The 27,394-nt window shown below is 42.5% G+C and overlaps 1 protein-coding gene across 1 annotated transcript; it reads right to left on the reverse strand.

Moving 5' to 3' along the window:
• Nucleotides 1-1,951: 1,951 nt before the first annotated feature.
• PPP1R36 (protein phosphatase 1 regulatory subunit 36) lies at nt 1,952-26,144 on the reverse strand. Its single transcript, XM_061464307.1, has 11 exons — nt 26,129-26,144; nt 24,871-24,956; nt 17,192-17,250; nt 15,707-15,787; nt 14,905-15,026; nt 14,717-14,783; nt 13,705-13,803; nt 9,816-9,947; nt 5,204-5,243; nt 3,746-3,942; nt 1,952-3,658 (listed from the first exon to the last, which is right to left on the reverse strand). The coding sequence occupies exons 1-11, from the start codon at nt 26,142-26,144 to the stop codon at nt 3,466-3,468; spliced, it is 1,092 nt and encodes a 363-aa protein (XP_061320291.1). The 3' UTR covers nt 1,952-3,465.
• Nucleotides 26,145-27,394: the final 1,250 nt, after the last annotated feature.

Consider the following 27,394-nt stretch of genomic DNA (forward strand, 5'->3'; position numbering starts at 1 on the left):
ACCTTGTAGGCAACTGACAGTGAACAGAAAACTTCTTTGCACCCAAGAGCTTTGCTGCCTACGTGAGTGCATGCACTACCCTTTGGTCTTTCCTGTTATCCTGGGCCCACCACAGGCCAAGTGTGCAACTCTGTGAAAACTCTGCCCCAGGCCGCAGGGACTGTTCACAAATCCCAGTTATTAGCACATACCACAGCCTCCATTTCCCTGCAGGACTGGTGTGGCAAAGGACACATTCCCGCATACTCTTTCTAAAGCCCCATACAATGCCTGCTTGCTTGCCATGAGAAAGCAAGGTGCTTTTGCAAGGACTGGTGTACTGGGATGTCAATACACAGATCAGAGAGGGCCCAGTGTCACAGCTAGAGAGACAAAGCTGTAGCCATCCTTTAGCATATAGAAGTCTCCTCAGGTAGGAACTAAAATGTTTCTCCCGAGACCAAGAGAAGGAAGCTGTGCTGCACCCTCCCTCAGCTCCAGGTATTAACCAACATCTTGCTGCATCATTCAGTAGGGAAACTATGCTGTTGCAGGGCAATGATACCACAACTGCCTCTTGCATGTTTGGCCAAGTATGCACTATCCATACTTGGCCAAACACGCAAGTTTGGCTAAGCTGGTAAAAACAGTTGTGCAGGTTTTGGCGCAGCTCTCAGAAAACCTGCAATGAAAGCACCATGTCTCCCCTTTGGGAGAGAATATGTGTTTTCCGTCCCCAAAAATGTCCAAGAGGTTATTTTAAATATTTTTCTCTTTACCAGAACATTTCTAGTGAAAAGCTTGAGAGAGAAACTGTAGGCCACAACAGCCTCATCAAATGGTAAAAGGACTCACCCAACACATGGAAAATAAGCCTAGGCCACAGTGCTACTGAGCATTAATATAACGTGCCAGTCTAAGTGAAGAGACTAAATAACAGCTGTGAATCTGCAGTTCAAGTGTCTATCTCAACAAGGCAGTGCAGGGCCCTGCTATATAAGTGATCTAGTCCCTGGACCACTGGTTACTCCAGAAGTAAATTTCTCATCACAATTGTGCTGCAAAATTCCATCCTTTTAAAAACTGAACCATACATTGCAGGGGAAAACTGTATTATTTTTATCCAGCATAGATATATTTGGCTGAAAAACTTCCAAACCATCACTGACGTGTCAAATTTCTTCCCTTAACAATGCTGGAAATATTTCCTCTCTGGTTTTCTTTCACTGTTTAATCATCCATTATTTTTTCATTGATTCTTATTAACTATGACAAAATCAGGATTTCATCCTAAATTTTCCTCCTGATGCTAATGATCATCATGTACAGATAGTCTTACAGGTAAAATGATACCATTTCTTGCCATGAATTAATTTTGTTTCAAGATACTAACATCCCAACTGCGTATTTTAAGTTTGAACATCTAAAATCTGCTTTCCCAATAATGTGAAATCAATAATAAAAAAAATATACATAATTTAAAATACAAACTTAAATGAAAAGTTGGTAGATACTTTAAGTAACAGAATTTCCTTTTGCTATACTTATTTCACAATGAGTCATATATCCAAGAACAAAATGAGAGATGATAGAAATAGATTAAGAAGGTAAGATAGCTAGAATAATAGAATAGATAAGAATAATAGAATAAGAATTCTTATTCAAGAAAGTAACTTCCTTCAAAAGCAAAATTTCAGGAACTTTTACACAGCAGTAAGTCACATCTCCTGGTTGCTTTGCTAACCCTTCAGAAATAGAGAGTTGACATTAAAATCAATAATCATATCCATTTGCAGGTGTTAAAGCACTTCCCAAAATAAGTCAGTAAAATAATCTCTGAAATGGTGCAATGAAGGCATTAAGATGAAGGTGGAATTGTTAGTGACAGAACCAGGAATTACAGTCCAGGTTTCCAGTCACCCTTGTGTGCTGAACTATCCCACCTCTGACAAATGTGTTAGGCTTCTTAATCTGCAATTTCCAAGTGATTTATTTAGCAACTTTAAACCATGTCACTCAACACAAATATCACGTCTGCTGGTTGCTCTGATTACAGTCACCTTCTGCCACTGCTCTTCAGAGCACAGTGCTCTGAGTACTGAGCCTGTTTTGGGGGCTTCCCAGAGGTGGCAGACTGAGGTCACTGCTTTTTCTTCCTTGTGTTTCCTCCTGCTCAACCTCCTCTTCTTCCTTTTTCTCCTCAGATGTGCTTAGGAGAGATTTTAACTCACTACAATGAGCTCCAATGATGCCCACCCTGTGAGAAAACATCATGTTAATCTGCTTGACACATTGAAGGAAAAGAAAATAGGAGAAAGGGGAACAGATCTGCCATGTTCCTTAGGTAAACCAGCAAGGAACCTTGCTTCCTTTAGCAGAGAATATCTCCTCTGCCACAGGTTAAAAACAGATCACCATGCTTATACCCTCAGTACCTTATATCATGTTTCTGTCTGGAGTTTACATGTGCACAATACAAATTGCATACATCCAAGAGAAGCTCAGCGCTCCCTGGAAAGTTTGGCCCCGTTGCATACAGATTACATGACTCTGTGCGTAAATTATAAAGCCAAGATGCTCAGGATGCACCTAGCTTCCAAAGCATGCATAGAACAATGACATGTGAATTGTAGCAAATTTCACACTCTCAAGAAGTACCAGACTCGCTGGTTGTGTGTTGTAGATACATCCAAAGGTTTTGCATGCACAGAGCTGTAGCATTCATTAGATTGCCAGAACTCTGAAGATCCAGGCAAATTAAGGCAATTCTCAAATTCTAATTTCCAGGCAGAGAAAGAAGACTTATGAGGGAAAGTCTTACACGAAGCTTTACATACACTACAATGGAGCAAAACTGATTTACAGTGGTCCTGTTTACATTAGTTATTACATTAAAAAGCCCTGTAGTGATATTATTGTTAACCATAGCTGGATGGGTAATGGATTTCCTCTCAGATAGCCTGCCCAGGCTTGAAAGGTTTAGATTATATCAGAATAAAAGGTTCTATTTCTATTACAATCCAAATTATATTTGAAAAATACAATGTAGTAAAATCACTTTTTTTTAATAAAGTGCATCAGTAATGTCTGATCAGAACACTATTAAAAACTAAAAGTCAAGAAGAAATATAAAATGGGAATATCATAAGAAGGAAAAAAATAAACATCCTATTTTGATTTTGTGAGGCTTTGATTAATTTCTGATCAAATTTATGTTAAGGCCTGTTTCCTTTCCCCATGAAACTTCTGAGTTTTAACAAAGCACTACAATGGATGGTAGCTGCTTTGCCATCAGCTAAGCAATGTGCTACCTCTGCAAGTTTCAGGCTTGCTCAGGTCTCTCAGGACTCACACTCCTGTTCCTCTGTAACTCCTGTATAGACCAAGTCCTCAGACCAATGGCCCCTCTCCTGGTGAGGAAGAGCTAGCTGTTTGACATCCTTCCTCATAGCACTACCAAATCTGTTTATGCAGAGAAGTAGCCCCTTACTTGTTAGCAAACACTTCAGAGAAGTCTGGCAGGTCACCACACGTGTGAGGTTGAGAGTCCCTACCCTTACAGTCCTGGTTTGGGAAGAAGTATTGAGCACTGTCCTTTGGTAAGGGCAGCAGCGTGCTCAGCACTGGTGAGCACTGCTGTATCATGGTGCTTATGGAAGGATGCTTGTCACGGTCTTTTCTTGAAAGAAAACAAATGCAGGTGTTAGTTCAGTGTATTCTGACAGGTCAGGTTCCCTAAGGACTCACCACATTGCCAGATGTGTACCTTGGATACAGCAATTGTGCAGTATTTGCATCAGCAGTTCCATCTCCTCGTTTCTGCAGCTCAATATTCTTCTTGCCTCTTAAGGCAGGATTGAACACATCAGAGAAAAGAAGCCTGCCAATTTCTTCCCGAATCACTTGGAAGTGCTTACATCTGAACACAAGCCAAGTCACATAGCTGCTGAAGTTGTGCAAGCCCTAAGCAGAAAACACAGACCCCTTTTTCACTGGGAAATGGCCCAGAGTCCCACTGCATCCCAGAGTACAGCTGGGCATGACTCCACTAAAATTCCAGCAACCATTTGACATCAACCTTTACCATGCTTGCATCAGTGAAGATTTGAAAGGACTGGTTTTTTTAAGGGTATGCAGACGGATGAGGCTAGAAACAGAGTTAGTTCAAATGGATTTAGTCTTGCCCAACTCTGACCAATTTGGCTTAGTTTTGCTGCTAGAAGACTAAGGCAATAACCTGAGATCACCACCCAGTTCCCTCAACAATCAATGGAAAGACACTGATGGGATGAGTCATTCTGTGTGGACTCCTATCACACACATCTGTCTCTAGAGGCAATAATTCACCTGCTGGCTGAGCTTCTCTTTTCTGCAATGGCTGTCAAGGCAACTGTCTGACTGGACTTGTTTGGGCAGCTGCAGGTAGACAAGATGATCCCCACCCTGAATGACAGCATTGTGATCACAGAAAATATTACTAGCAAATATGAACTCATCGCATCTCACCTTCACATGTCTGCTTACTGATTAAAAAAAAAACAGAATCTATCTTTTCCCTCCTATTTAACATTTGTGATCCCTGGCATAAGCTGGTTCAACTCTCAGTATCTCTACTAAGTCTGCTCTTGAAAAGATGGCATTGCTGGGATTGCTGTGTACACTTGGAATTGAATCCAGAGTTCCCCTCTTTCAAAGAAAGGCTTCCAAGTTCATGAAGTACAAAGTTTAACTTGGGTCCAGCTGTTTTGTATTAATTTGCTGTGAGTCTCATAAGTGGCTGATGGAGCTGTATTTTGCAGGCTAGAATAGCTTACTGGCATCTAGATATGTCACCAAGGGCAATGGAAATAAAAGAAGGCTGTAAAATTTCTTACCTACAGAGATAAAACTATGAGGCCAACAATGAGAAAAAATCCATACACCAGACTTCCCAGAGGGACCTCAGGCTATGGTGGGAACTGCCTGGGGTACAAAAGCCACAAAAGGAATGAAACTCCCTGGCTGAAGGCTCCAAGGAGAAAAGGCTTGGGCTGAAGGGCAAAAAGATGGTATTTTATAGGGGCATGTAGGCCCTAGAGGTAAACTTTTATTCAAGGGCTTCTGACCTACAAGATCCTCTACTGGGGGTACCAAAAAGGAAAGGAGCATTTGGATATGCAAGGGAGGGACATGCTCTGGGCTGACACTGAGTCACACTTGCTGTTTATCTTTGTGTCTTTCTTACCTCAAAGTAGCTCCGATCTTTCTGCAATGATGGTTTTTCCCTAAGGCAGTGAACGAGCACAAAATTAATAGCAGCCATCGTCTTTTCAGTTCTCTAAACAGAGCATTGAATATGACTCATGGGGCTATGCCAAGCTAGCATTTCACCAGAGCAATAAAGTTGTTGCTGGTAGATCCTTGTTACGAACGTGTAGAGACCCACTGTCCAAGAGAAAGGCAAGACTTCTGCATTGCCTCAGAAGGAGAAAATGCAAAATGTTGTATGGCTCAGTTAATTAAATCTGAGAACAAAGCTGGATGTGATGAGTGTGCAAGGCTCCCCACTTCTATGCTATCTAGACTGAGCTCTTTTCATGGGCCTCTCTAAAGTGGTCAGTGCTGATCTAATCCAGTTCCTACTGAAGTCAATTAAAAAACTCTTACTGACATCACTGGAAGAGCAACAAGCAGAGTTACCGAGGGCACAAAGCCAGGCCAATGTTGGTCATTAAACATGAAAACTAGGAAGGAGATGCCTGATGTATCTCCAAGAAGAAATATAAAACATGCCCAAGAATGACAAAGGGCCTTTGTTATAGAAGCAGCAATTTGCCCAGTGGAAGCCTGAGAGATGCTCTCACCACTCACTTGAGCTCAGGGATTCTCACACAAAGCCAAATGACTGTTCATTATGGTAACAGCCATTAAAGCAGAGAATGACACACACATCCCAGCAGCCTCTCCATTCTCTTGGAGATGGCACAACTCACCCACAAGGAAATGAAAGCAAATTTTCCCTGATAGCCTACAGATTCCCCACAGATCTGGCTTGGTGCTGCTAGATGCACAGGAAAGCCTGTCTCCACATCAGCTCTCATGATCTTGACTCCTGTCATGTCCCTTATCTTACTGGTAAAGTTAAGTGTTCCACACATCCAGGGCACCCCCAGCTGCCATCACACCAGAAACACCAATACAGAGCAGACAATGAAGATACTACCTTTCAGCACCATAGCAATATTTATCATCTTCTCAGCTTTACTTACTGATTTTTTGATAAAGAAGACCATGTATCTCTCTACCTGGCTCCCACCAGCCATAATCCCACTGACACTTCACATACTGTGCAAGGGAAAAGAAGCTTGACTCTGCAATGGCTGTTTTCCAAAGCACAACTCCCACAACTCGGAATGCTTTTGATTCCTTATGAATTCTGGTAAAGCACATTATTCTGTCTTCAGAGTACTAGAGCAGAGAAATCTAAAGTGACTCCAGCTTCTTACACCTAAATGTGAGACCCAACTTCACCTTTTAACATTACACAGCTTGTGCACTGTCTTACAACCAGTCCTTAGCTTAGTAGAGGGTTAAATGTAGAGGTCAGCAACAGAAAATAATGCTAATAATTAGAGTCAAATAAGGCCAGGGGTCTCCACCCTTCTTTCTCCCAGTGCTTTCTTCCCTGGGGTGAGGTATTAAGCTAAGAGACCTGCTTGAAGCAAAGTTTCCTAAAGTAAGTGTAGAACTAGGAGGCACATCCCATGTCTAGGGCACAGTTGCTTATTACCTAGGAAAATACAGAAAGGGTCAGGAAAACATCTAACTTGCAACAAGCTTCAGGACAGGACTTGAAAGAATGAGCAAAAAGCATCATATTACTAGTGATATGGTCATATTGATTTCTCAGAGCTGTGAACGGGGTGGGATGAGTTCATGCATAAAAGAAGAGGGCAGAACAGCCAAGAGCAAACAGTGCAGTAAGATGGTGTTTGGATGCAAGGTGATAGTGGATTCAGACATCTACAAGATGTGCATAGGGGCACACGGGGAAGAAATGCTTCCTGTGCCGTTGAACATCTCCCTCCACCACTGCTGTGACTCCAGCTGCTCATGGATCAAGCCAGCTTCAAGGATCAGTAAGGGCTGGCTCAGTGTTTGCTCCATCGATACATGCAGCTTTGGGGACATTCTGTATTTTTCCCATTATAACAAATGCCCATAAGGAAACTGGCACCATGAAAAGGTTGCACAATCCCCAACAACTTGAAAGGAGAAAGCCAGACACACCTATTCCTTCCTCAGCACTGGAGGCAGAAAAGGACTAATGCTAACATACACAAATAACAGGTCTGGGATAGTATGAAGATAGGATTCTAATGTTGCATTTTACAAATCATGTAAATGGTTAAGATGAAAATGTTCTCCACCTGAGCCTCCCTTTTTAAAATTCCAGAGAAAATCTTACATGAAAAATTGGTAGTGTGAACACTAAAAATTGTCCATGTGAACACAGGGACATTTGGCAGATCTGGAAAGGAAAGCAGTTTACCAACATAACATAAGATTTCATTAAAATGTTGTCATGGTGAATTAAAGCGAAAAGCAAAACTTGAACAAGACCATGAACCCATAGTTGGGTTATAAGAAAATACAGCAAAACTGGGGATGGCACATTATCAATAATTTCTCAGCTATTTAATCTAAACTTTTTTCAGGTTAAAAAAAAACTATCAAAACTAAACTTTCTGACAGTTTCCATTTTGATGAAGGACCTTTCCCATCCAAAAACATGTGTGCTCAAAAAATTCCTAACCATCTTTGAGAGTGCTAATCAGTTCTGTCCTTTAGCTTTTGTATTTGGCAGTTCATATAATGGTCTGGGAGGATCCAGATAACATTTAAGGCTAAACTGAGTCAGCCTGGAAAAGATTGTATTTATGTAATTGCAGTATGGTATGGGAAGTGCCCTATATTATAACACACTCAGCATTAGCCTAACTCTGAAGTCAGCTGTAGTCAGCTACCGCCACCCTGTTATGAGTAACTCAGTGAGGTCTCTCTTTATGCAGCACCTTACATCATCAAGGCTTTAAGACACAGCTCTTTTATAGCCTTTGTGTTTTCACAGCCTGGACACCGACATCCCAACCCACTGCCAACCTCTAACCCCCCTGTGATGGAAATATTAAAGAATACAATTGTTTCAGCTCTCTGCTCTCACTCCCATGCTGGTATTTTTATTGCTACTGGACACCTTGCTTGCCTCAATCCTGCACATTCCCACCCAGCAGGCAGTAAGAGTGAGTGAAGAGGCAACAGAGCTAACTAGCTGGGTATACAACAGGCTGTTTTATCCAGCTGCTCCCAGTTCCTGGATTCAAGTTATTTTCTGCAGTAAGTTCCTCCAACTGCAGACATTAGGGCCACCCAACAGAAACAATGAAATCCTCCCAGTCCAACAAGTGAGAAAGTTGAGAGGATGTTTTTGCTCAACAGGAACCTGGGAACAAGGATCTGGCAAAGAAGGCTGCTCCCAGGAGTGCCTGGTGAAATGCTGATGTGCCAGGATGCAAGGGAACACATCCTTAATTCTCAGGGCCCAGCACTTTGTGGGCTGGGGCACACTAAAATGAAAGCCCTGTTGGGACAGCAATTTCAGCTCCCCTTTGACTCCATCATTTCACAGGTTACCTTGTCCTCTTGATTAGAAGGAAGCCCAGGTTCTCCCATCCCAGCCAGGAGCAAGGTTGCCCAGGGCTATGTGATAGGAAGGCAGGTGAAGGTGTCTCTGACTCCTCTGGGGACTGGCAGCAGTTTCACACCAACCAACAGAAAAAGTCTGCCTGAAACTGCTCTAAGAAGATCCCATGGGACTGGGGTTCTGGGTGGTGACTGCCAGCTCCTTTTTACTGCCAGGGAAAGGAAACATTGTGCAGGAACATAGATGGCTGACAAAGGACTCCACAACACTAGCACAGCACGTGATCGCTCTGTCGTTACATTCTCCTTCCAATAACCATTTTTTATGGTGCTTAGCTGCCAGCCAGGGCTAAACCATAACACTTTCATGTCCTTTTAAAACTCCCCTTTTCTTGTGCTCATCATTCCATTGTTTTGTCTGCCTTTTTAAACACCCTCCTATCCAATCTGGCCTTCTTCAGTTTCTGTTTCATTCTCTCTGTGGGTTTCTCTCCCTTATCAGTTCACTGTTGGAACCATTGCATCTAAAGAGAAGCTGGTCTCCATCATTCTGAAAAAGCCATGCACTGTCTTCCCCACTAAGAAGACCTACACTTCCAATGCCCAAGCACAAGCTCTTCTTGTCTCTAATTCCTTCACTTACTACTCTTCAGGAACATGGTCTCCATCACTTACTAGGCTAGTCTTGGCAGCCTAGTAAGTCTCACACGTGGCATAAAAGGGAATTCAGGCAGGGATCAGTGGCAACCAGCAGAAACATAGTAATTTGCTGTCAAGATTTAGTTAAGAGGAAGTGGCAGGGGTAAGATCCAGGGCTGGCACCGATTTTTGCCCTGCTGACTTTCACATTGAACCTATTAAAGTTTCCTGCTCTATATACCTAGCAAGGCTTCTGCCTATCAGGGAGAGCTTTCCAGTCTGGTATGCAAAGCTCTGCTGCAACTCATTGTGGACACTCTTGGTGTTGGTTATAGGATGAGATAGAGCTGCAGGGAGATCAGGACACTTCTCTGCCCCATGGTCCTTTAGTCCTCTGTGACTCCTTGGCTTACAAGACATTTATTACCCTGGGCATTTACTTGTATCAATCAACAGAGGCCTTGGCTCTGGGCTGCTGTGGCCCTTGACAAAGTCCCCAGAAGGGACTGGCTTACTTTCCGCTAGACTGCTGTGCCACGCGTCGTCCAAGGATAAGGTTACAGTACGCCTTGGCAAGGTGAATCCTGGACATTGCTAACTTCTCCAACACATTGTCCATTTCTGTCTTCTCAAAAGATATCATAGTCCTGTTGAAAAAAAAAAGGGAAAAAAGTGTTCGGAGAAGGTGCTCTGGACAGAAGGGCTGCCAGAAAGAGTGTCTGTTCTGAGCCTTCGTTTTCATGCACATAGACCAACATGCTGCATGATACCACTGTGAAGAGACCCCACTGTAGCAAGCATGGGTTCAGATGCTTCCAGCGCAGCTTGGCAATGCTGGTGGGGCCACAAGACAGTCTCTCTTACTCCACACAACCTATAAGCTGCATACCCACAGACCATCTTTGATCCTGCATAGCTTACGAACCCTTTCTGCAGCCTGCATAAAAGTCCTGGAGGTGCATTTAGATATCCCCAGGCACAGGCTCTGCCGCTGGGTGGCCTGGAGCAGTTGGTCTGGCTCATTCAGAGACTGCACTCACTCCTCTTCAAAAACACACACGAAATGCTTTTGGGACTGCCTCTAAACAGGAACGGCTGCCACCACAAGCCTGTATTTTAAACCAATTCAGATCAAACACTAAGGAATGCTAAACGAAAGAGCTTTCTATTTCCTCTGCTTCCCCTGTAATCCACCTGAGTGTCTGGTGGTGCCTGGGAGTGCTGCTAGCCTAAAACTTACCAGCCTCCTTTCACACTCAGGAGAGTTGGTTTTATCTGTCCTATCACTGATGGCCTCCAGCTGTAAAACTTCCTACACAATCCATCTTTAATAAATTAGGACAATTACTCTGGGCTTCTGAAGGATAATTGCTAATAAACTTCAACAGATTTTCCCCAAAATACATGAAAGGGTTGGAAGCAGAAACAGAAAATAAAAGGGAAAAAAAATGCAGGACAGAAATAATAGCCCTTGTTCCGTTCATGTCTCATCCACCGCTGGCAAGTTTTTGTTCTTAGAGTCACTATTTCAGAGGTGAATACTCCCAAGCTGTCTGCAGTGTGAGAATGCCTCATGCCCACTGCTTTGGAAAACTGGTTGGTTATTTTTGAAGTTAGTTACAAGATCTTCCTGAATCTAGAAAAAGCCAGGAAAGTCTCAGGCTTGGATTTACAAAGAATCAACATGGCATCAACGAAAGACAAAGTCACAAGAAGTCAAAGATGTCCAGATTCATCCTGATAGGAGCCCCTTTCAATACTTTCTCTTCCAAAGAAAGTTCAACACACAGAAGCAATGACTTCTGAAGCTAGGATGGTCTTAGATGTTGTCTTGAGGCAATGTGGGCTAGGATCAAGACAGTTGAGGAACTCAGGCTAACTCAGGCTAACAGGCCTGGCTCTCTGTGGACAAAAGTAGACCCAACAGCTGAGTCAGGAAGCCCAAATGGCAGGAATCCCAAAACACACCAACTAGGAGCAAGAATAACCAGTGCTGTTTTCTGTATTGCACAGGGTCTACAAGAAGAGTAGCTCGAGAACTGCAAAGCCATTGGATGTGTCTGTCATACAGGAACATGAGGCTGATAAAAGACTAGGTGGGTCACCAAGCCTGTCTCCAAGTAATCTGTCTGTCAGTTAACTAGAAGCAAATTATAGGTATCACTAATGAGAAACATGAAATGGTACCAGCAGGTCTTGCCTGCAGTCTGTCTCTACTTCTGGCACACAGGCTATTCTATATAGGAAAGCAAGAAAGCTTCTATAAAATTTATAAATATAAATTATATCTTGAAGGAAGGGGGAGGGAGTTTTCCTCTAGAGTAGGCCACTCACAACAGCCCTGAACATGGGATTTATGTGGGATAGTTACAGGAAACCAAATGGCTATGCGATTTTTTTCACATGCTCACAAGTACATCAGCATATCACAAACCCAAGGATTCTTATCACCAGTGTAATTTTATGTCATTATGATTCTATTATGTAATTATAAAATCCCTTTCACAAGCTCACGGAGCTCCACCTTCAGAAACAAAGTAGTTTTCTTGTCTGCCCCCACTGCTTCTAGTGGAAGATCATTCCAGATGTTTACTCCACAGGAGGTAAAAGTCCTTGCTACATTTGATTTGAAGTATATCACATACCAAGTGCAGAATTGGACCAGGTGGATTACAGAGGAAATGGGAAGTTATTGCATCTCTTTTCCTGCTTGAACAGGAAAAGAGAGGAAGTACCAGAAAGCTCTTCACACCAAATCAGTGAAGGTGCTAAAACAATTAAGGATGAACTTCAACATTAAATAGGACCTGAAACTGCCTTCTGTCATTTTATTTTCCTTCCTTGTATTTATACTTCAGTATATCAATATCCTGAATTCCTGTTGCTGCATGGTATTTTTCTTTAAGCTTTTCTGATGTTAGCATAGTACAGTATGCAGGTAATCCTGACAAGAAAGCCACTTCCCTCCAGGGGAGGTAATGAATTTAAATGAAACAGTATTGTAGAAGTGGAGAGTAAGTACATGTTTCCCACCAAAAGGCAGACTCACTCTGGGAGCACTGCATGGCAGAACACACTGAAAAGTCTCTCCTGGCACTGCTTATAGCTGATACCTACTAACCAGAGCCCTCTTGATCCAAGAAACATTGCAATAGGTCCAAACTTCTCTTTGTTTCAGCCTGGTTTTGTATTTGCCACACCAGTAGATGATACAATCCATATTGAGGAGTCATGACCCATGGAGTGGCCTCCTTGTCTTCTACCAGCTAAGAGCAAGGGTATCATTTTGCAAATTGCACCCCAGAGCACTTCAACTGAATCTATGATGTTTGTGTGTGAAACTATGCTGATGGTTTTATTTATGAATTACTCATTGCACAATGAAAGAAACACCTGTCTGCATCTATGGATGTAGAGCAAATCAATTCCTTAAGGCCAGCAATCCTCCAACAGTGTTTTCTTCAATCCAGATAAATCAGCCACTCTTTATATCAAAGCTTCCTGAATTGTGAAGCAAGCAATCATTAAGTGTTTTAAGAAAATCAATTCCCAGAGACTGTTACAGACTCCAGAAACTCACTGAAGTTTCTTACAATCATGGTTTGTAATTCTGTAATGCTTTCTCCCATGGCATATAACCCTCTAACACAGCAGCTCCTAAACTATTCCCTTTCCATTCTGCAAGGTAGCAAGTGTGGTCATACACCCTTACTTGGGAGCTGCTTTCCTAGCATGTATTCCTCATGTTATAACATGTTTCTAGCACCCAAGAGTCACCTGAACCTGCTTTGCAAAGTATTTAGAAATGAAGTATTAAAGTGATGTGACCCAAAGCACAAATTAACACCCAGCAGACTCAGGTGTGACTATTTGCTGCTTTGTATTGCAAGAAGAAATGACTGGATGCTAATGTTAATACTGGGAAATGTCATTTAGGGATGGTAATTTGATCCAGGGCACTCACACAGATTTAACGTTGGTGGTAGCATTAATGATTTATTCATTTTTGCAGCATTACCTTGAGAAGCTACATTATTTGGTGACCCTGTTGCAACAAGCACTGGATCCTGCCACCATCTTGAAAGGGAGATTACGGTGATGCCATGCCATGTGAACAACAGTGCATGCTGCTCAGGGCAAAGCTGGGGCAAAGTGGGGTTCCAACCCTTCCAGAAAATCTGCCTCTACATAGTCAGAGGAACCTATGTCTTGGAGAGTATGGGACACCTAAATGGTGAGACCAAGGGCTTTTTCTCTGTACTATTTGATATACTAGTCCAGTACAGCAAGCAGTCCTCGTTCACACACACATTCCCACTGATTCTGACATGAAAGACTGCCCTGTGATTCCAAATTTGCTGGGGCAAGCTCTGTGTACTTACACCCCTAAAGTCTTGTACTCACAAAGTCAAGGATCTGTATTTCTTTTCCAGGGCAATTTTTTCCAGGTAAAAAGATATGTAGAAGAGCAGGGCCATGAGGAAGTCATCTAGTTTCTCATTCCTAAATGAGAGGTAGAAAGGTCACTGTGAAGTCTTCAGATTTACAGATATTGACACTACCAGACCATTATGAAAAAGAACAAAGTCTCTGCTCAAGGGCCTGCATAATACCGAATATTAGCTATGTGGCTGAGATGTATTCGTAGCCAGCACTACACCTCAAACTAAGATTTTGAAGGCTTTTAGAGAATTACTAAGAGTCCAATAAACATGATAAAGAATGGATTCAATTGGATATTACCAGACATACTTCCAAGAAGAATGTTTTCTGCACTAAACATACTGAAAGAGTGGCATTCATTTTCAAAGGAAGAGGGATACAACTCAGACTCCTCTCCCCGTCTGAAAGGACAGTATGACTAAGGATCAACAAGGTCTAGAGATGCATTCCTAAGTCAATGATAATGTAGCCACTGTATGGCCCTGGTGATGACAGGAATATGCCTTTGAGAAATAATGCTCCACCTGCTGCCTCCTTGCTTATAGCCTGTAGAGAAGTGATGCTGATAAGTGACAGTAGCAAATAATGAGCCCTGAAGCTCTTACATGAACAGCAGCAGGACAGGAAGAAAGCCCAGACTCCCAGTCATGTTAGCACTCCTGGTGCACACAATATTGCAGATGTGCTGGCTAACATGGAATTTAACTTAGAGTAAAATGGATAATAGTCTTGGGATATTTAGGCCCAAGTTCTTGGCTTCTCTTAGGTAACAGAGTGGAAGACTTTCAAACAGGTGATAGGATTATTTCTCTGCACATGTCAAGGACAACATGCATTTGGTATTGTTTTCCACTGAACCTTCCAGATGAGATTTTAAACCTCCGATATTTCACATTCTACTTCTCATACACCCTGCTCCCTCCCCTACCATCCACACACAAACGATTCTCAAAACAAACTCTAAATAACATACCCCATAACTACTTCAAGTGCCAACGTGTGATGTGACTCATGTGTGTCTTTCATAAGCAAAGCAGCATCTGAAAACATACACAGGAGAAAAGCAATACTTCCTCAAAAAAATTGCTAGTGTTAGTAGAAATAGCACCCTAACTTGTATGGGCGATGCCTTGCTGATACAAAATACCAGCAATTACTCACATTTGACGTCATCTAACGTCACATATTCATGTTGTACCCACTGGGATATCATATGCAATTTTCCTTCTTTGTCAGCCAGCTTTCTTTCAGGGAGCTTTGAACTGCAATCATCTTGGAAGACGCTGGTGGTTGACCAATATATAACATTTAAGGACACAGTGTTAATTCCAGTTTGAGAATATTATCTCCTTGGCATGTACTGTCTTCATTGCACTTAGTTTCAAAGGGACAGGCAGCGAAATGTGTTTGGCAGGTATTCTGAACTAACTTTCAGCTATTATTACCACAAAACAGGCTGGGGATGTGGAGAAAAATAGGACATTTCACCTCTAAGGTTGCTTCTGAAGTTGCTCTTTTAGTTGCTAATATAATAAATTGCAACTATATTATTTAGATCAAAGAGGTTTTAAGCAATGGATGAAAGTCACTGTGTTGTGAATTTATAAAATTAATATTAATAATAATAATCTTTGAAGTGCCTCACAGAGATGAATTAATTACCTCACAATACTCTTTAGAGTAGATGAGAATTATTACCTCATTCTAAGTGATCTGGAAACAGCAACAAAGATGCTGAATGACTTTACCAAAGTCATACCAGGCTAGTGCCTGAGCTAGCATTCAACATCAGGCATGTCTGGCTCTGTCTTTATGTTCAGACCACTCATCCACCCTGTTGAAATGACAGCTGGTTTCCTGCTTCATGTGCTTTGTTCAGGCATGATCCTAAGACAATGAATAAAAATATTCCCACCCAAATGATCTTGTTTCATTTTGAGCCAGGCTAGTGAAATTGAAATACCTCTTTAACGTCCTTACACGTATTTCCTGAAAGAGAGTATTTTTTCCTTCTTTAAGGTTTTTCTCAGCTGCTGGACTGGAGCTGGAATATAGAGTATGAGCATGATTAGTATGAGTTTAAATTACTAGCAGCAGTACAAAGAGGTCAACATCCTATGATACAAAGCTATATCTACTCTGGCCTCTGACACTAAGAAAACATCTGGGTTGTGGTGAGGTCAGGATGAGACACTGCTTTCAAAAATACAGAAGCAAGAGTAATGGGGTTTCCCTGGGTCTTCCTGCTCTATCTCCTGCTACCATATGCACTCTGTCATGAGAACTCCTCAAGCAATGTCCCGAGTGGCTTTAGGAAGATTTTACACATAAACTGCTCCATTCCAGGGCTTTTATTTGGGATCTTTGAGGGCAGAGACAGGCAGAGGTCACCAGGGAGCTCACACCTCTCCCTGGAGAGCTACTGGGCAGAGTCAGCAGCGTTCCCAAGCCCAACAGAGAAGCTGGCCAGAGCTGCTGAGACACAGACCATGAGAGGAGCCTGCAGTAGTGTATGACCAATAGAGAGGTGAGCAGCCTCGTTCCACCATGACAAAGGTCTGGAAAATGCCCAGCAGGGCAGGCGGCAGCAGCGGGCAGTGCATGACTGACCCACCATAGCCATGATACACCATGCTCCCTGCCCTGCACTTGAGAAGAGAGCAGGAGGGAGATGGTTCAAGTGTTGGGGTCTTTCTGCCCCAGTGGTCTAAATGGCCTGAAAAAGTCTTAATGCACAGTTGCCACAGACATTCAAAGTACAGTTACATGGAGTTTGGTCCCTGTAGAGCTGTGGTTTCCCGAAAGGCCTGCAGTACTCTGATGCTCTCACCATTGCACAGGGTCAAATGTAACACCGGCAAAAGAAAACATCAGTCTGTGGACCTTCACACATAGACACCGAGGGTGGCATCTGGCCCTCACATCCAGCACTGCTATTCCGGTGTCTTGTGCATGATTCTGACACATGGTAGGACTTGCCACATACTTTTAGCCATTCCCCTGTAGTGGCCTTGGCTTGAAAGCAGTATGAAGTAAATGTTTATTTCTGGTTTTCTCTGTTAAGATGATGCCACAGAGCATCATCAGTTAAGGAGCTCCAGTCTCAATTAAAAAGAAAAGAAAAGAGAAGAAAAGAGAAAGAAAAGAGAAAGAAAAAAGAAAAGAAGAAAAGAAAAGAAAAGAAAAGAGAAAAGAAAAGAAAAGAAAAGAAAAGAAAAGAAAAGAAAAGAAAAGAAAAGAAAAGAAAAGAAAAGAAAAGAAAAGAAAAGAAAAGAAAAGAAAAGAAAAGAAAAGAAAAGAAAAGAAAGGAAAAGAAAAGAAAAAGCAAGAATTTGTCCTGTAGTCAATGTTCAAGTAAAAAAAAATATTAGACACTGATTTTACCTTACTTGGAACTGCTGTATCAAGGCCTAAACCTGCATAATTTGAAAATAAACATCTTTCTTACCTTGCAAATTCAAGGGTGTTAGTATCATCTTTCCAGTACCACACACCTGGTCTTACTGTCTGCAAGAAAAACAGTACATGTCATAAATCTATGCTCAAGTTCTCAGCCCAGCAAGGTGTTTATCATTCAAGCACTGTGCGTATGGGCCAATTTCTGTCTTTCTTCAGTTTGCTTTTCACCCAGATGTTAAGAGTTATCTGCACAGAAGTTCTCTAAGATTAAAGGTTGACAGTGAAAGAAAGGAAAACATGTATCTGTCCCTTTTTATGTCTTTCAAGTTATGAATAAATAATTGACAGTTTGCTATCGAACATCAGTCCTTTGATTGCCAGTGAATCAATAAAGCCTGAGAAATCAAATGGAGACACTCACTGAAAAACTAATTGTTGCTTTTATTTAATAACATTTATGTAATTGTAGAGACTAAGTGTCAGGAGAAAGGAATATGTTATGCATTTTCCTGATATTCTGAGAAGTTTAAAGAAACACGAGATAGATGGTTCAGGGGACACTGGACAAAACGACTTGTAACAGCATTTTAGAGTATCCGTATGTTTTTTTAAAAATATCCATTTAAAAAATCCCCTGGAAATAAATAAGAGGTTTTAGTCCTTTCTTAATTAACATGAGAGACTTGCAAACCCTTAACTACTATTTGCAGGTCACCTTTAAAGCAAAATTACTCTTATTGCTGAAATCCTCCTGCCCACAAATTTGAATTTAGTGAAGCTTTAAGGCTTTCTAAGTCTTTCTGCCAGGTACCATTCAGCCAGCCAGCCACAAGGCTCTCACAATTCTTGCTCAATCTAATTTGGTAGTAGAGTGCCGGATATGGGACACCAGAATAATTTCACCTCCGCAGCCAGCAGCCCATGTAATGGTTAGACCACAGAGATGAATATTAGGAAACTATGGCTCTAATCCTTTGACAAAAAGTGGTTATTTCAACTTGTCTGTTCTAGCCTTCAGTTCCAGCTCTCTAAATACTGGTTTACAACTCTTGGATGAACAGGGGCGTGCAGGTGCTGTACTTTTATGTTACACACAAGGGATTACGAACCACGAAAGAAAAACAGAAAAGGTGGTAGCACAGCATAGCAAGGCCTACCAGCACATCACAGGAAGGAGAAAATACTACTCCTGTGTCTTCAAAATACAGCTCAGCTGCTTCTCACTATTACAAATGGCTGAATGACTGTCCCCAACTGCTGTGCTCCCTGGCTGGAGCAGTGGGACAGGTCCGTGCCCTGCCCACCCCATGCAGCCCTCCCATGTGCCCCAGGATCTGCTGCAAAGGCAAACATGAACGGCAGCAACAAGAAGGAGCTGGGAAAGGTGGGGAGACTCACAGGTAACATGATGCTTGGCTGGGAGACACCAGAGCAAGGGGCAAGGCAGGCACTGTTTCTGGCGGTATCCTGGTGACAGCCTCCTGTCCCCTAGGAATCACAGATCCCAACACACAAGTCCCCCTTCAGCCTGCTCTGTTGGCTGGGACTCACAGTCTGCGTGTTTTGCTCCCTCCCAGCTCTGCTAAGCAGCTTCCTTGGGTAACATTTTAGTCCAAACAGGCAAATTAAGCACTTTCCATGCAATAGCATCTCCACAGCCACTCACTGGGCTCACGGTGTTTTTGAGGGGTGGGAGGTGCAGAGGTTTTCCTGGTTACTGGCCCAGGACGAGCAGCAGTGAAGGCAGCTGTGCCTGGCCCCTCTGCTATGGGCATTGGTGTCTGTACAGCACTCTGAATGTTAAACATACTTTAGTTTCAGACTTTACAAGATTCAAAAGTATATCTACAGCATCTCAAGTCTGTGACATGACCTAGGTCCCAACACAAGCAACCAGCTCAAGTTGCCCATTGTGAAGCACTTGCTTTTGCAAGCAGAGAATCTCTCATACTAGTCATTCACAGTGGGTCAGTGTTAAATATAACTGGTACTGCTTACATCGTACCCAAAATTGGTACAAGTTATAGGAACAAAAGCACTTTTTGCCAGTAGAAGTCCCCACGAAGGGTGAGGCTTCACATTACAGCTAAGCCACCTAATAGCTAGTTGTTGACAGAAGAGGCATTTTTGCTCCCTCCCATCAATTTTTACAACATTTATCTTTTGTTGACTCTTTATCTTCTCTGTCCCCACAGCAATGCGGCTCCCTACACTGTCAAAAATAGTAATCCAGCAAAAATAAATAAGAAGCTTTCTGCTGAGTTAGCATTTTACATCAGTTCATGGTGGAGTCAAAGAAGGGCCAGCGGACATACAGGTAAAGACAAGGGGACAGGGGGAGGACCACACTTTTCAGTACATGTGGTCAGCTATAAGGTGAAAACCAGTCATAATCTAAGAAAATTTTGTTAGTATAGCTGCACTAGGCCAGTATATACTTTCAAGAGATGAAAATACCTGACCTAAGACTTTCAGATAAATCAGTTCAGTAAGACAGAAGGAACATATCCTGTGCTTTTGGCTCTTAAAGTTGGCATTAATTTTTGCAATAGTTTCTGAGATGTTCATGATCACATGGAAAAACAAATGGGGAAAGAACATTGTTTTAAAATAACTTGTCCCTAACTTACCCCCATTTCCACAGCCCTCCAAACACTGCAACTATTCTCCTATAGGTACTCTTTAAAGGTTTATTCATGCAAATATAGTCAGCCCATGGATAGATAAGCAAAAATCTCAGATCAGCCTGAAAATTCAGCTCTGGCTCTGTCCTCTACAGCCATCTCATCTCATCTCTTTCTTTTCTTTCTTTTTTTTTTTTCTGCCAGTTGTATTGGGTATGTTTTGTTTCCAGTTGCTATTACAGGCTGCCAAGTACATATCCATGACTTGGCAGCCAAGTTACATATTTAAGAGGATGAGAGAAGCAGGTTTAGAAACGACCTCAGATCTCACCCATGGCAGCCGGCAGCACTATAGAAATAGGCTCCCCACCAGGGTAAATGGGGAGATATGGAACTGGTAGCTTGTTGACTCATTTGCGTAGAGTAGGGCTGTCATCAGCCTCAGGAGACCATTATCCCATCTTGGCTCCAGCAGAAGTCATGCCAAAAGGACTGGCAAAAGTAAAGGCAGAGTTGCAGATAACTTGGGCTACCTGCTAACATTCACAGCACAGGAGGCAGGGGAGACAACCCTCCACCTCTACTAATGTTGGGAGAAAATTGTCACAAAAAGCCCAGACTAAAGATAGGGAGAAACTAAGACTCAGAACTACCTACAGGGAGAACAACTGTGAAGGAAAAGGCTGGGGCTGATTGCTAAAGACAGAGCAGACTAGGCAGGCAGGGAAGGCCTGGGAATCAGGGCAGAAGACAGATGAACTAGGGGAAAACTAAGATAAATCCAGCAGGGATTTATGGAGAGTGGGACAGAATTGGCTCTGGCCCAGCACATGGACCAGGATAGGCCACAGTTTCAGGTGGAAACCCAAGACTGAATTACCAGGGCAGGAGACTTGGGATACTCAGAAGCAGCACTGTACTACCCTTCACCAAGTGTCTGCTGGAGGAGAACAGTTCAGCCCAAGTATTTCATGAGCTAAGGCTGCAGAGGGAAGCATCAAGCATCCCACCCATGCTGACTGCCCAAATGGCTATCAGTCTTGAAAAAGAATTAGAAGCTTGGCATTGTGTGGCAAAGGAGATTAGTGTCTGTTGGACCCCTGCTTCAGCTGTTGCAAGAGTTGGAAGCTGTAAAAGGAGTGAGCCAGAAGATTAGAATTGGAATTAAGGTATAAAAGTTGAAGCAGTTGAAGGCTACATGGGAAACTGATTTCCACATGGGCTTCGGTCACAGAATGCCAGGCAAATCACTCCAACCTGCATTCAACCCTAATGACCATTATTTGAATGCTCTTTTCTTTCTGAGCAAATGGCTTGGCTTTGTGGAATTCTGAAATGCAGGACTCGGTATCCATAACTGTGACAGAAGCCAATGGGAACTCCACTTTGAACAGCCTTAAAAACCATTTAATACTAAGCTGTCTGAAAAAAAAAGTTCCTTGTCATCTCCAGGGAAGACCATGCAATAGACACGTGGCATCTGGCTTTTGCTGATTAGTTTTATCACCATCTTTCTGTGGGAATTATGCACATCTCAGGGCTGAAAACTGAATTGATAATATTGTGAAGCACTTGAGATGTAATGGTGATGACCTCCACAGGCAACCTCCTAAGCGATAATTCTTCTTCAGAGCCAAGGCTGGAAAGCACACAGAAAAGAGAGTGTAAATTGTACTGGGAAGTATTACTTTCTTTGAGCACACGCTGCCCATTGTGTGCACTGTCTCTTTCTACAGAAGAAGAAAAATAAAAAGCAACTGTTACTGCATAATTAAAAACTGGGTTCTAAAGCACAAGCACAAAGCAAGCAAGAAATCAGCTTGCTCTGATGGTCATAATTCTGAACAACTGACCTTGCAGCTGTAATAGGCTTCTTTTCATGTTGCCATGTTTGTGTGTCCATGTGCATCCCAGTAGCTGGGAACACTCAACAGTATGTGAATACATCCATTCTTCAAGTATATCTGATGTTTCAGTTGGATATCACACCCAGAAAATAAACACATGAATAAACTCAACAAAATTATCACTGACTCACCATCCAGCCATTCACTTCTTTTCTGACTCTTACTTCTTCTTGCTGTGTCAGGTCTGCCTTCCATACCCACCGCATTAATTTCCTCCTCTTTTCCCAGGGTCAGTTAAATGACAGGCCTGGTTTCTCTCGGCATATTAGACTCTGTGTGCACACTACTGTTTGTATTAGAAACACAAGTGCAGAATTCAATTTCACAGTAACTAATTCTTAGTCCATGACTACGCCATTTACCTGCCAAGTACTTCTGCCTGCTCATTAGGAACAGGATCATGCTATATGAATGGAATAAATAATGTCCTAAGGCATGATACTGTGAACACTGGTATGTTTTTCCACTTCAGATTTGTGCAAAATTGAAGCTCAAAATTTCTTGGTTTCAACAATTTGCACTGTTTTCACATGCCAGCACTGCTGCATTTCAGTCCCATTCCTTGGACCACACACAGCAAAGGGTAGTTGGACAGCTACACTGTAAGTCCTGGAGAGATACTGTGTCCTTCTCACATCCTGACTTCCTGAGGCACCAGCACTAGCCTTGCCGCAGATTCAGAGCCCTGTGGCCTGGCTATCTGCTGTGTTCAGTGGTGGCTACATCCACAGCCACAAACTGGCTAAAGGTGTTTGATACGCAAAGGCAGCAATAGCTACTGAGCCCACGTCTAAGAGAAATCAGGAGGCAGTGATTGCCTAGCACTGCTTATGGGAATGCAGGCTGCTTTTGGAAAGCCAGAAAAACCAGCTGCACATTCTTTTACTGAAATCCTCATGCAATTACTCCCTCTGCATTGTTTTATCAAATGAGATTACTGAACATTAGCAGTTGTCAGCTGTTTTCATACAGCTAGGCATTTGCCTTGTGCCCCCAGTAATCAGCCTTTTGCTATTAACATGCCTCTAATAGGAAAGCCGAAATATTGAAATGTACCTCATACTCAGTAGGTATTTTCAAAACTTTTATTTTGATTCTGTATTCTGAGGCACTCAGAAATCTATGGAGCTTAACAAAAGTGTCATAGCCTATTTTCTAGTTCTGCTGTAGGATATAATAACCATCTACATGCTACAGAATTAGGAAAACAAGTGAAAATTTAATATAGAAGTACTATAGGCAAGATCTCTATTCAACTCTATAAGTTTTGAAGGTAGCTTTTGCAGGGAACTTCTTCACTTTTAGTTTTAATTTGTTACAGGACTTATTGGCTTATTAGAATTTTTAGTTTAGTTAGCCTCCACCTGCAGTGCTGGGGATAGGACTAAGGACGTACTATCATCAGTTCTCTTTAACCAGACTGTGTTGGTACATTTGCAAACATGTTGTGAATGAGATCTGCAGCAGGAAAAGGATTCTGCCAAATGAGAGATAAATGTGGTTTTGATAGAAATAAGCTTACATTTTTAGATACAGCCTGGAAAAAAAACTAATGCTGTGTTCAGCTATGATATGATTGCTAGAGTGTCAGTTCAACCATGCAACAGCTCGTACAGGGACTGACTTAAAAATATTTCATTATGCTTGCCAGTGAATAGCAAGACAACCAAGACCCTAAATCCATATTTTTATCTAGAGTGCTGCCTGAAACAGATAGCATTGGCACTGCTAGAAGTCTTTTTGTTCTTCAATCTTATTAAAAATAGATTTTTAACTGCTGACCTGCAATCATTTGGAGCAGCAAAATTTTGAACTGCTCCAACAGAAAGGGTACAGGTGCTGCTAACTGCTACCTAAGCATAAGCAAGAATGACTTTACGCTGCTTGGTCCAGGATATAACAGCAATCTGTCAACTTTGCACTGGCCAACACACACTAAACCAAGTCCTGAATGATGGGAGAGAGTGTCTTCAGCAATAGAAAAGGAACAAAAATTTCCTATACTGCTACTGATTTTCCTTAAAAGAAAGACTACAAGAAACATGTTGGCTCTTAAAGGGAAATTCACCCCCTCTCTGAAATTCCTGGCTCATGCTGTTATTGGGATGACGAGGAACCAGCTAGTTTGTGTCTACACCCTACTGATGCAGGAGAGAGTAAAGGCAAATGGGTCATGCAAGGGTGGATCATGGTTTTTTAATACTGCTGTTTCATATGTGGAAATGAAATATGTTGTTGCATCTGGAAATGCTGGCCTGCCCCACTATATAATCACCATGCTGCTGCAAGCAAAATCTACTCTGGAGGCAGGTCTATGCTATAGGCTTCTGCCTGCATAAATAAGTGGATGAGAATGGAGGAGAGATGTGATACCTGACCCACATAGGTGTGCTAAAGCAGCTTTACTAGCATAACTTGTTTTGCTGTGGGGTAGGGAGGGGTTATAACTTTCTTGTGATGAACAACTGCAGAGCGTAATTTTGCTGCTGTAAGAGCATCCACATGCTTTGCTGGTTTAATATCACAGAATTCCCATGTGCCAATGTACAGTGGCTGTGATGTAGGCAGAGATTAGACCACTGTGTGCTTTCTAAAGGGACACAGTAAGGGAAACTTATGGCAGGAAGAAGGCAAAAGAGGAGAACTGGAACACCTTTTAAGTAAGTAGAGCTTGAAATGCAATGCACTGACAAGACTGAAAAAAAAAAAAGAACTTTAAAATACATCATGTCCTAACTGTGAGCGTAAGGACATGCTTTTTAACATGATGCCTTGCATTTAGCAGAAGTGCAGAGTCTGAAAACGTGAATTCCCTGAACATTTCCTTTCTTTTTGCTGTTCCTCGTACGTATCTCTTAGAGTGGCTCACATTGGAGAAGACAAAATTTCTGGTGCAGTACTAAGATGCCACATCTCCTTCAAAGTTGTCACCACGTGGCTGTGCCCCACAGTGCCCTAACCCTTCAAGGAGAACCTCTCAAATAAATGACAGGCAGCTCCCCAGAGAAAGGCTGCCCAGCCTGCAGGGCCCTATGCCGTGTCTCCCGAGAGATAAAAGGAAGGCTGCCAGGATATATTCATTCCTGCCCTTAAGATAGTATCACAAGGGATGAGCAGGGCTGTAGCCTGTCTGCTAAGTCCTGTGTGCAAACTTCAAACAGACGCTCTGGAGGCTGCAGGGCACGGGGCTGACTCACCCAGCCGGCTGGCTGGACGCAGCCTGCCCAAACACGTCTCAGCGTTCCAGCTCCCGGGTGGGTTGCCCCCAGACACCTCACTTGTCCTCAGCTCCCCCCAAGGCCTCTCACATGGCACGTTGTTGCAGTAATGCTTTTGGGCTTTGTCTTTTTCTGGCTCTCCCCTGCAAAGCGAGGGTAGGGAATTGCAGGGTGACCTGCATCACACACAGGAGTGATTGCTTTGCATTGCTCCACACCTGGATGCACCATAAGTAAGGTGCTAAGGCGCCTAAGGTTTTAATTTGGGTGATTAAATTCTTCAGTATTAATGCTACCAGTGTTCTTCTATATGAAATAATACCATCCATACAAACTCAATCAGCAAATATAAGGAGTTACAAAGTTATAATCACTTTATATCCTTCCTATGGGTTTGGTCCTTTGCACAGCCCTGTTTAAGAATAAGCAAGCTCAGAAACCCAGGCCCATGGTTTTGACGGAAGATGCTGGCATTCCTGGTGAGTCAGGACAGTACAAAGGATGAGAGACGCGGAGCACAGAAGCAATGAAACTGCAGATTTTAGACAAGATTATTTTCCTGGCTTTGCCAAATTCATTTGAAATGTGCAACTGCTCCCCAGAACTACAACTATTTGCAAATGAGGAGCAGCATTTTCCCCTCTGACATTTACTTTATTTAAGAAAACGGGGGGGGACAAATGTAGTCCCAGCAGAGTCTACGGGAAGTTTCAACTAATAGGATCAGAGCTCATGCTATGGTAAGTACAGTATACTTAAAATCAATTCAGAGTTTATTCTTTGTTTTATAAACTAAGTGAATGAATGCAAGGAATCTAGCTCTGAGCCCTTCAAGTTTCCTGCCACTTGCATTTTGGGGGCTTGTTCACATATTTGAAAGGCTACTTTGTGCCTCAGGACTTAAATCCTTTTCCAGTCATGTAAGTCAGCAGAAGTTTCTCATGTTTCACATATCCCACACACAGTCCAGGTGTGTCCACACTAAAAAATATCCCTTTCCAAGGGAAAAATAAATAAATAAATAAATATATATATACACACATATATACATATGCACACAATTACTCCACTGTTAACTTGCTCATGCCCTCAGCCTCTGGGGTATTTTAACCATCTGGACAGGCACTACACTTCCGTGGTCTCTGTTGCTCCCTGCCTGCCCCACCACTAACGGGCACAGAGCAGCAGTGGCCAAGCTGAGAGAAAGGACAGATGACAGCACAGGCTTGTGACAAACCATCTGCTGTGTGCATTTAGCTACAGCAGCTCTGCAACACACTTAAATAGACATTTGGGAAAAACAACAAAAAATTGCATTTAATAACTGGGCAGCAATGCTGAGGAATGCACAGCAAGGGCTGAAAAGTAAAGGAAACTATGTGGCAAGGGCAATTACCAGTCAGTTAGTAGGAAAAAAAGGTCACCTACATTTTCAACAAACATGAATGCTACCTAATCCTTACCATTGTGCCACAGTAGTGAGATTTCAGTCAGGAAGAGTGTATCTAGCAAAGCTTGACAGTTTGCAGCAACAACTTTTCACTTACAGATCATCTCCTCTATTCATAAGCATATATACCTATTAGTTCCTTAAAAAAGAAGTAAAATTTGAAACTCATTCTATTGCCTTATTCTCATGGGTCCTGTATACCTCAGCCTGGAAATCAAGAGGGCAATTGCCAGCAAGATGCCATACACATCAATACCAAAAGCACCCAGCCTCATTACAGCCTGACGAGATTTCACTGCAGCACTCAGCAGGTGCTGAAGTTTCTGTGACTTCTCGGATCTCTAAGTGACGGCACAGCCATTTCACTAGGAACCATTCAATAAACTTGGGTTTGAATCACTTGTGACAACAGCTGATCATACAAGCTTTTAACAAGCTTCACACTCCCCCACGGCAGCTACTGGAACCCCTTCCAGTAGCCAGTGAAGAAAACCCCCCAGTCAGTGCCCTGGCAAACCAGCGAGGAAAAATCCACATGGTAAATCAGAGTCCTACATCTGTGATGATTATTAAACACCAAGTCTATTTTTGTCAGCCTCATCACAAAATATTTTTAGATACTTTTTATATACATATATATACATCAGTTACAAGCTGAAGGAACTGAAGTCCTCAACCTTCCTTGCAGCACAGGAAGCCAGCAGGGCAGCGCTGCTGTGCTTCCCAGTACCCCAACAGTCCCACTTACAACCGAGCAAACAAACCAAAGCACAGCAGATGACTGCCTTCAGCTGCCCACTGCTCTGCGGTTTTCTCCCTTAAAGGACAAGCCAGTCAAAAAATGTGCATGTCATCAGAATCCTCCATTAGAGCTCATTAATTTTCAGCTCCTCAGAGTCTAAACACTGCATGTTTTTTGCTTTCTTAAACAAATGAAGAGCTCTGGAGACAGTTTGTAGTAAAGTCAGACAAGTTTAACTACTACAAATTTTGCCTGTTCCCTCAAGTTCTGCATCTCAGCTCCCTGCTCAGCACTCCCAGCTCTCAGGGTGT

This window comes from Pezoporus flaviventris, unplaced genomic scaffold (assembly GCF_033815535.1).
Source record: "Pezoporus flaviventris isolate CSIRO_AGI_PZ_B2104156 unplaced genomic scaffold, CSIRO_AGI_Pfla_v1 ptg000036l, whole genome shotgun sequence".
Lineage (NCBI taxonomy): Eukaryota > Metazoa > Chordata > Aves > Psittaciformes > Psittacidae > Pezoporus > Pezoporus flaviventris.

What these genes read in the sequence shown, in the direction of transcription:
- PPP1R36 (XM_061464307.1), bottom strand. An exon ending in AACACCCTTGAATTTGCAAG is followed by an intron (nt 15,788 to 17,191) that starts GTAAGAAAGATG and finishes TCTATATTCCAG; the next exon opens with CTCCAGTCCAGCAGCTGAGA. An exon ending in AAGATCGGAGCTACTTTGAG is followed by an intron (nt 3,943 to 5,203) that starts GTAAGAAAGACA and finishes TTTTCTGCTTAG; the next exon opens with GGCTTGCACAACTTCAGCAG.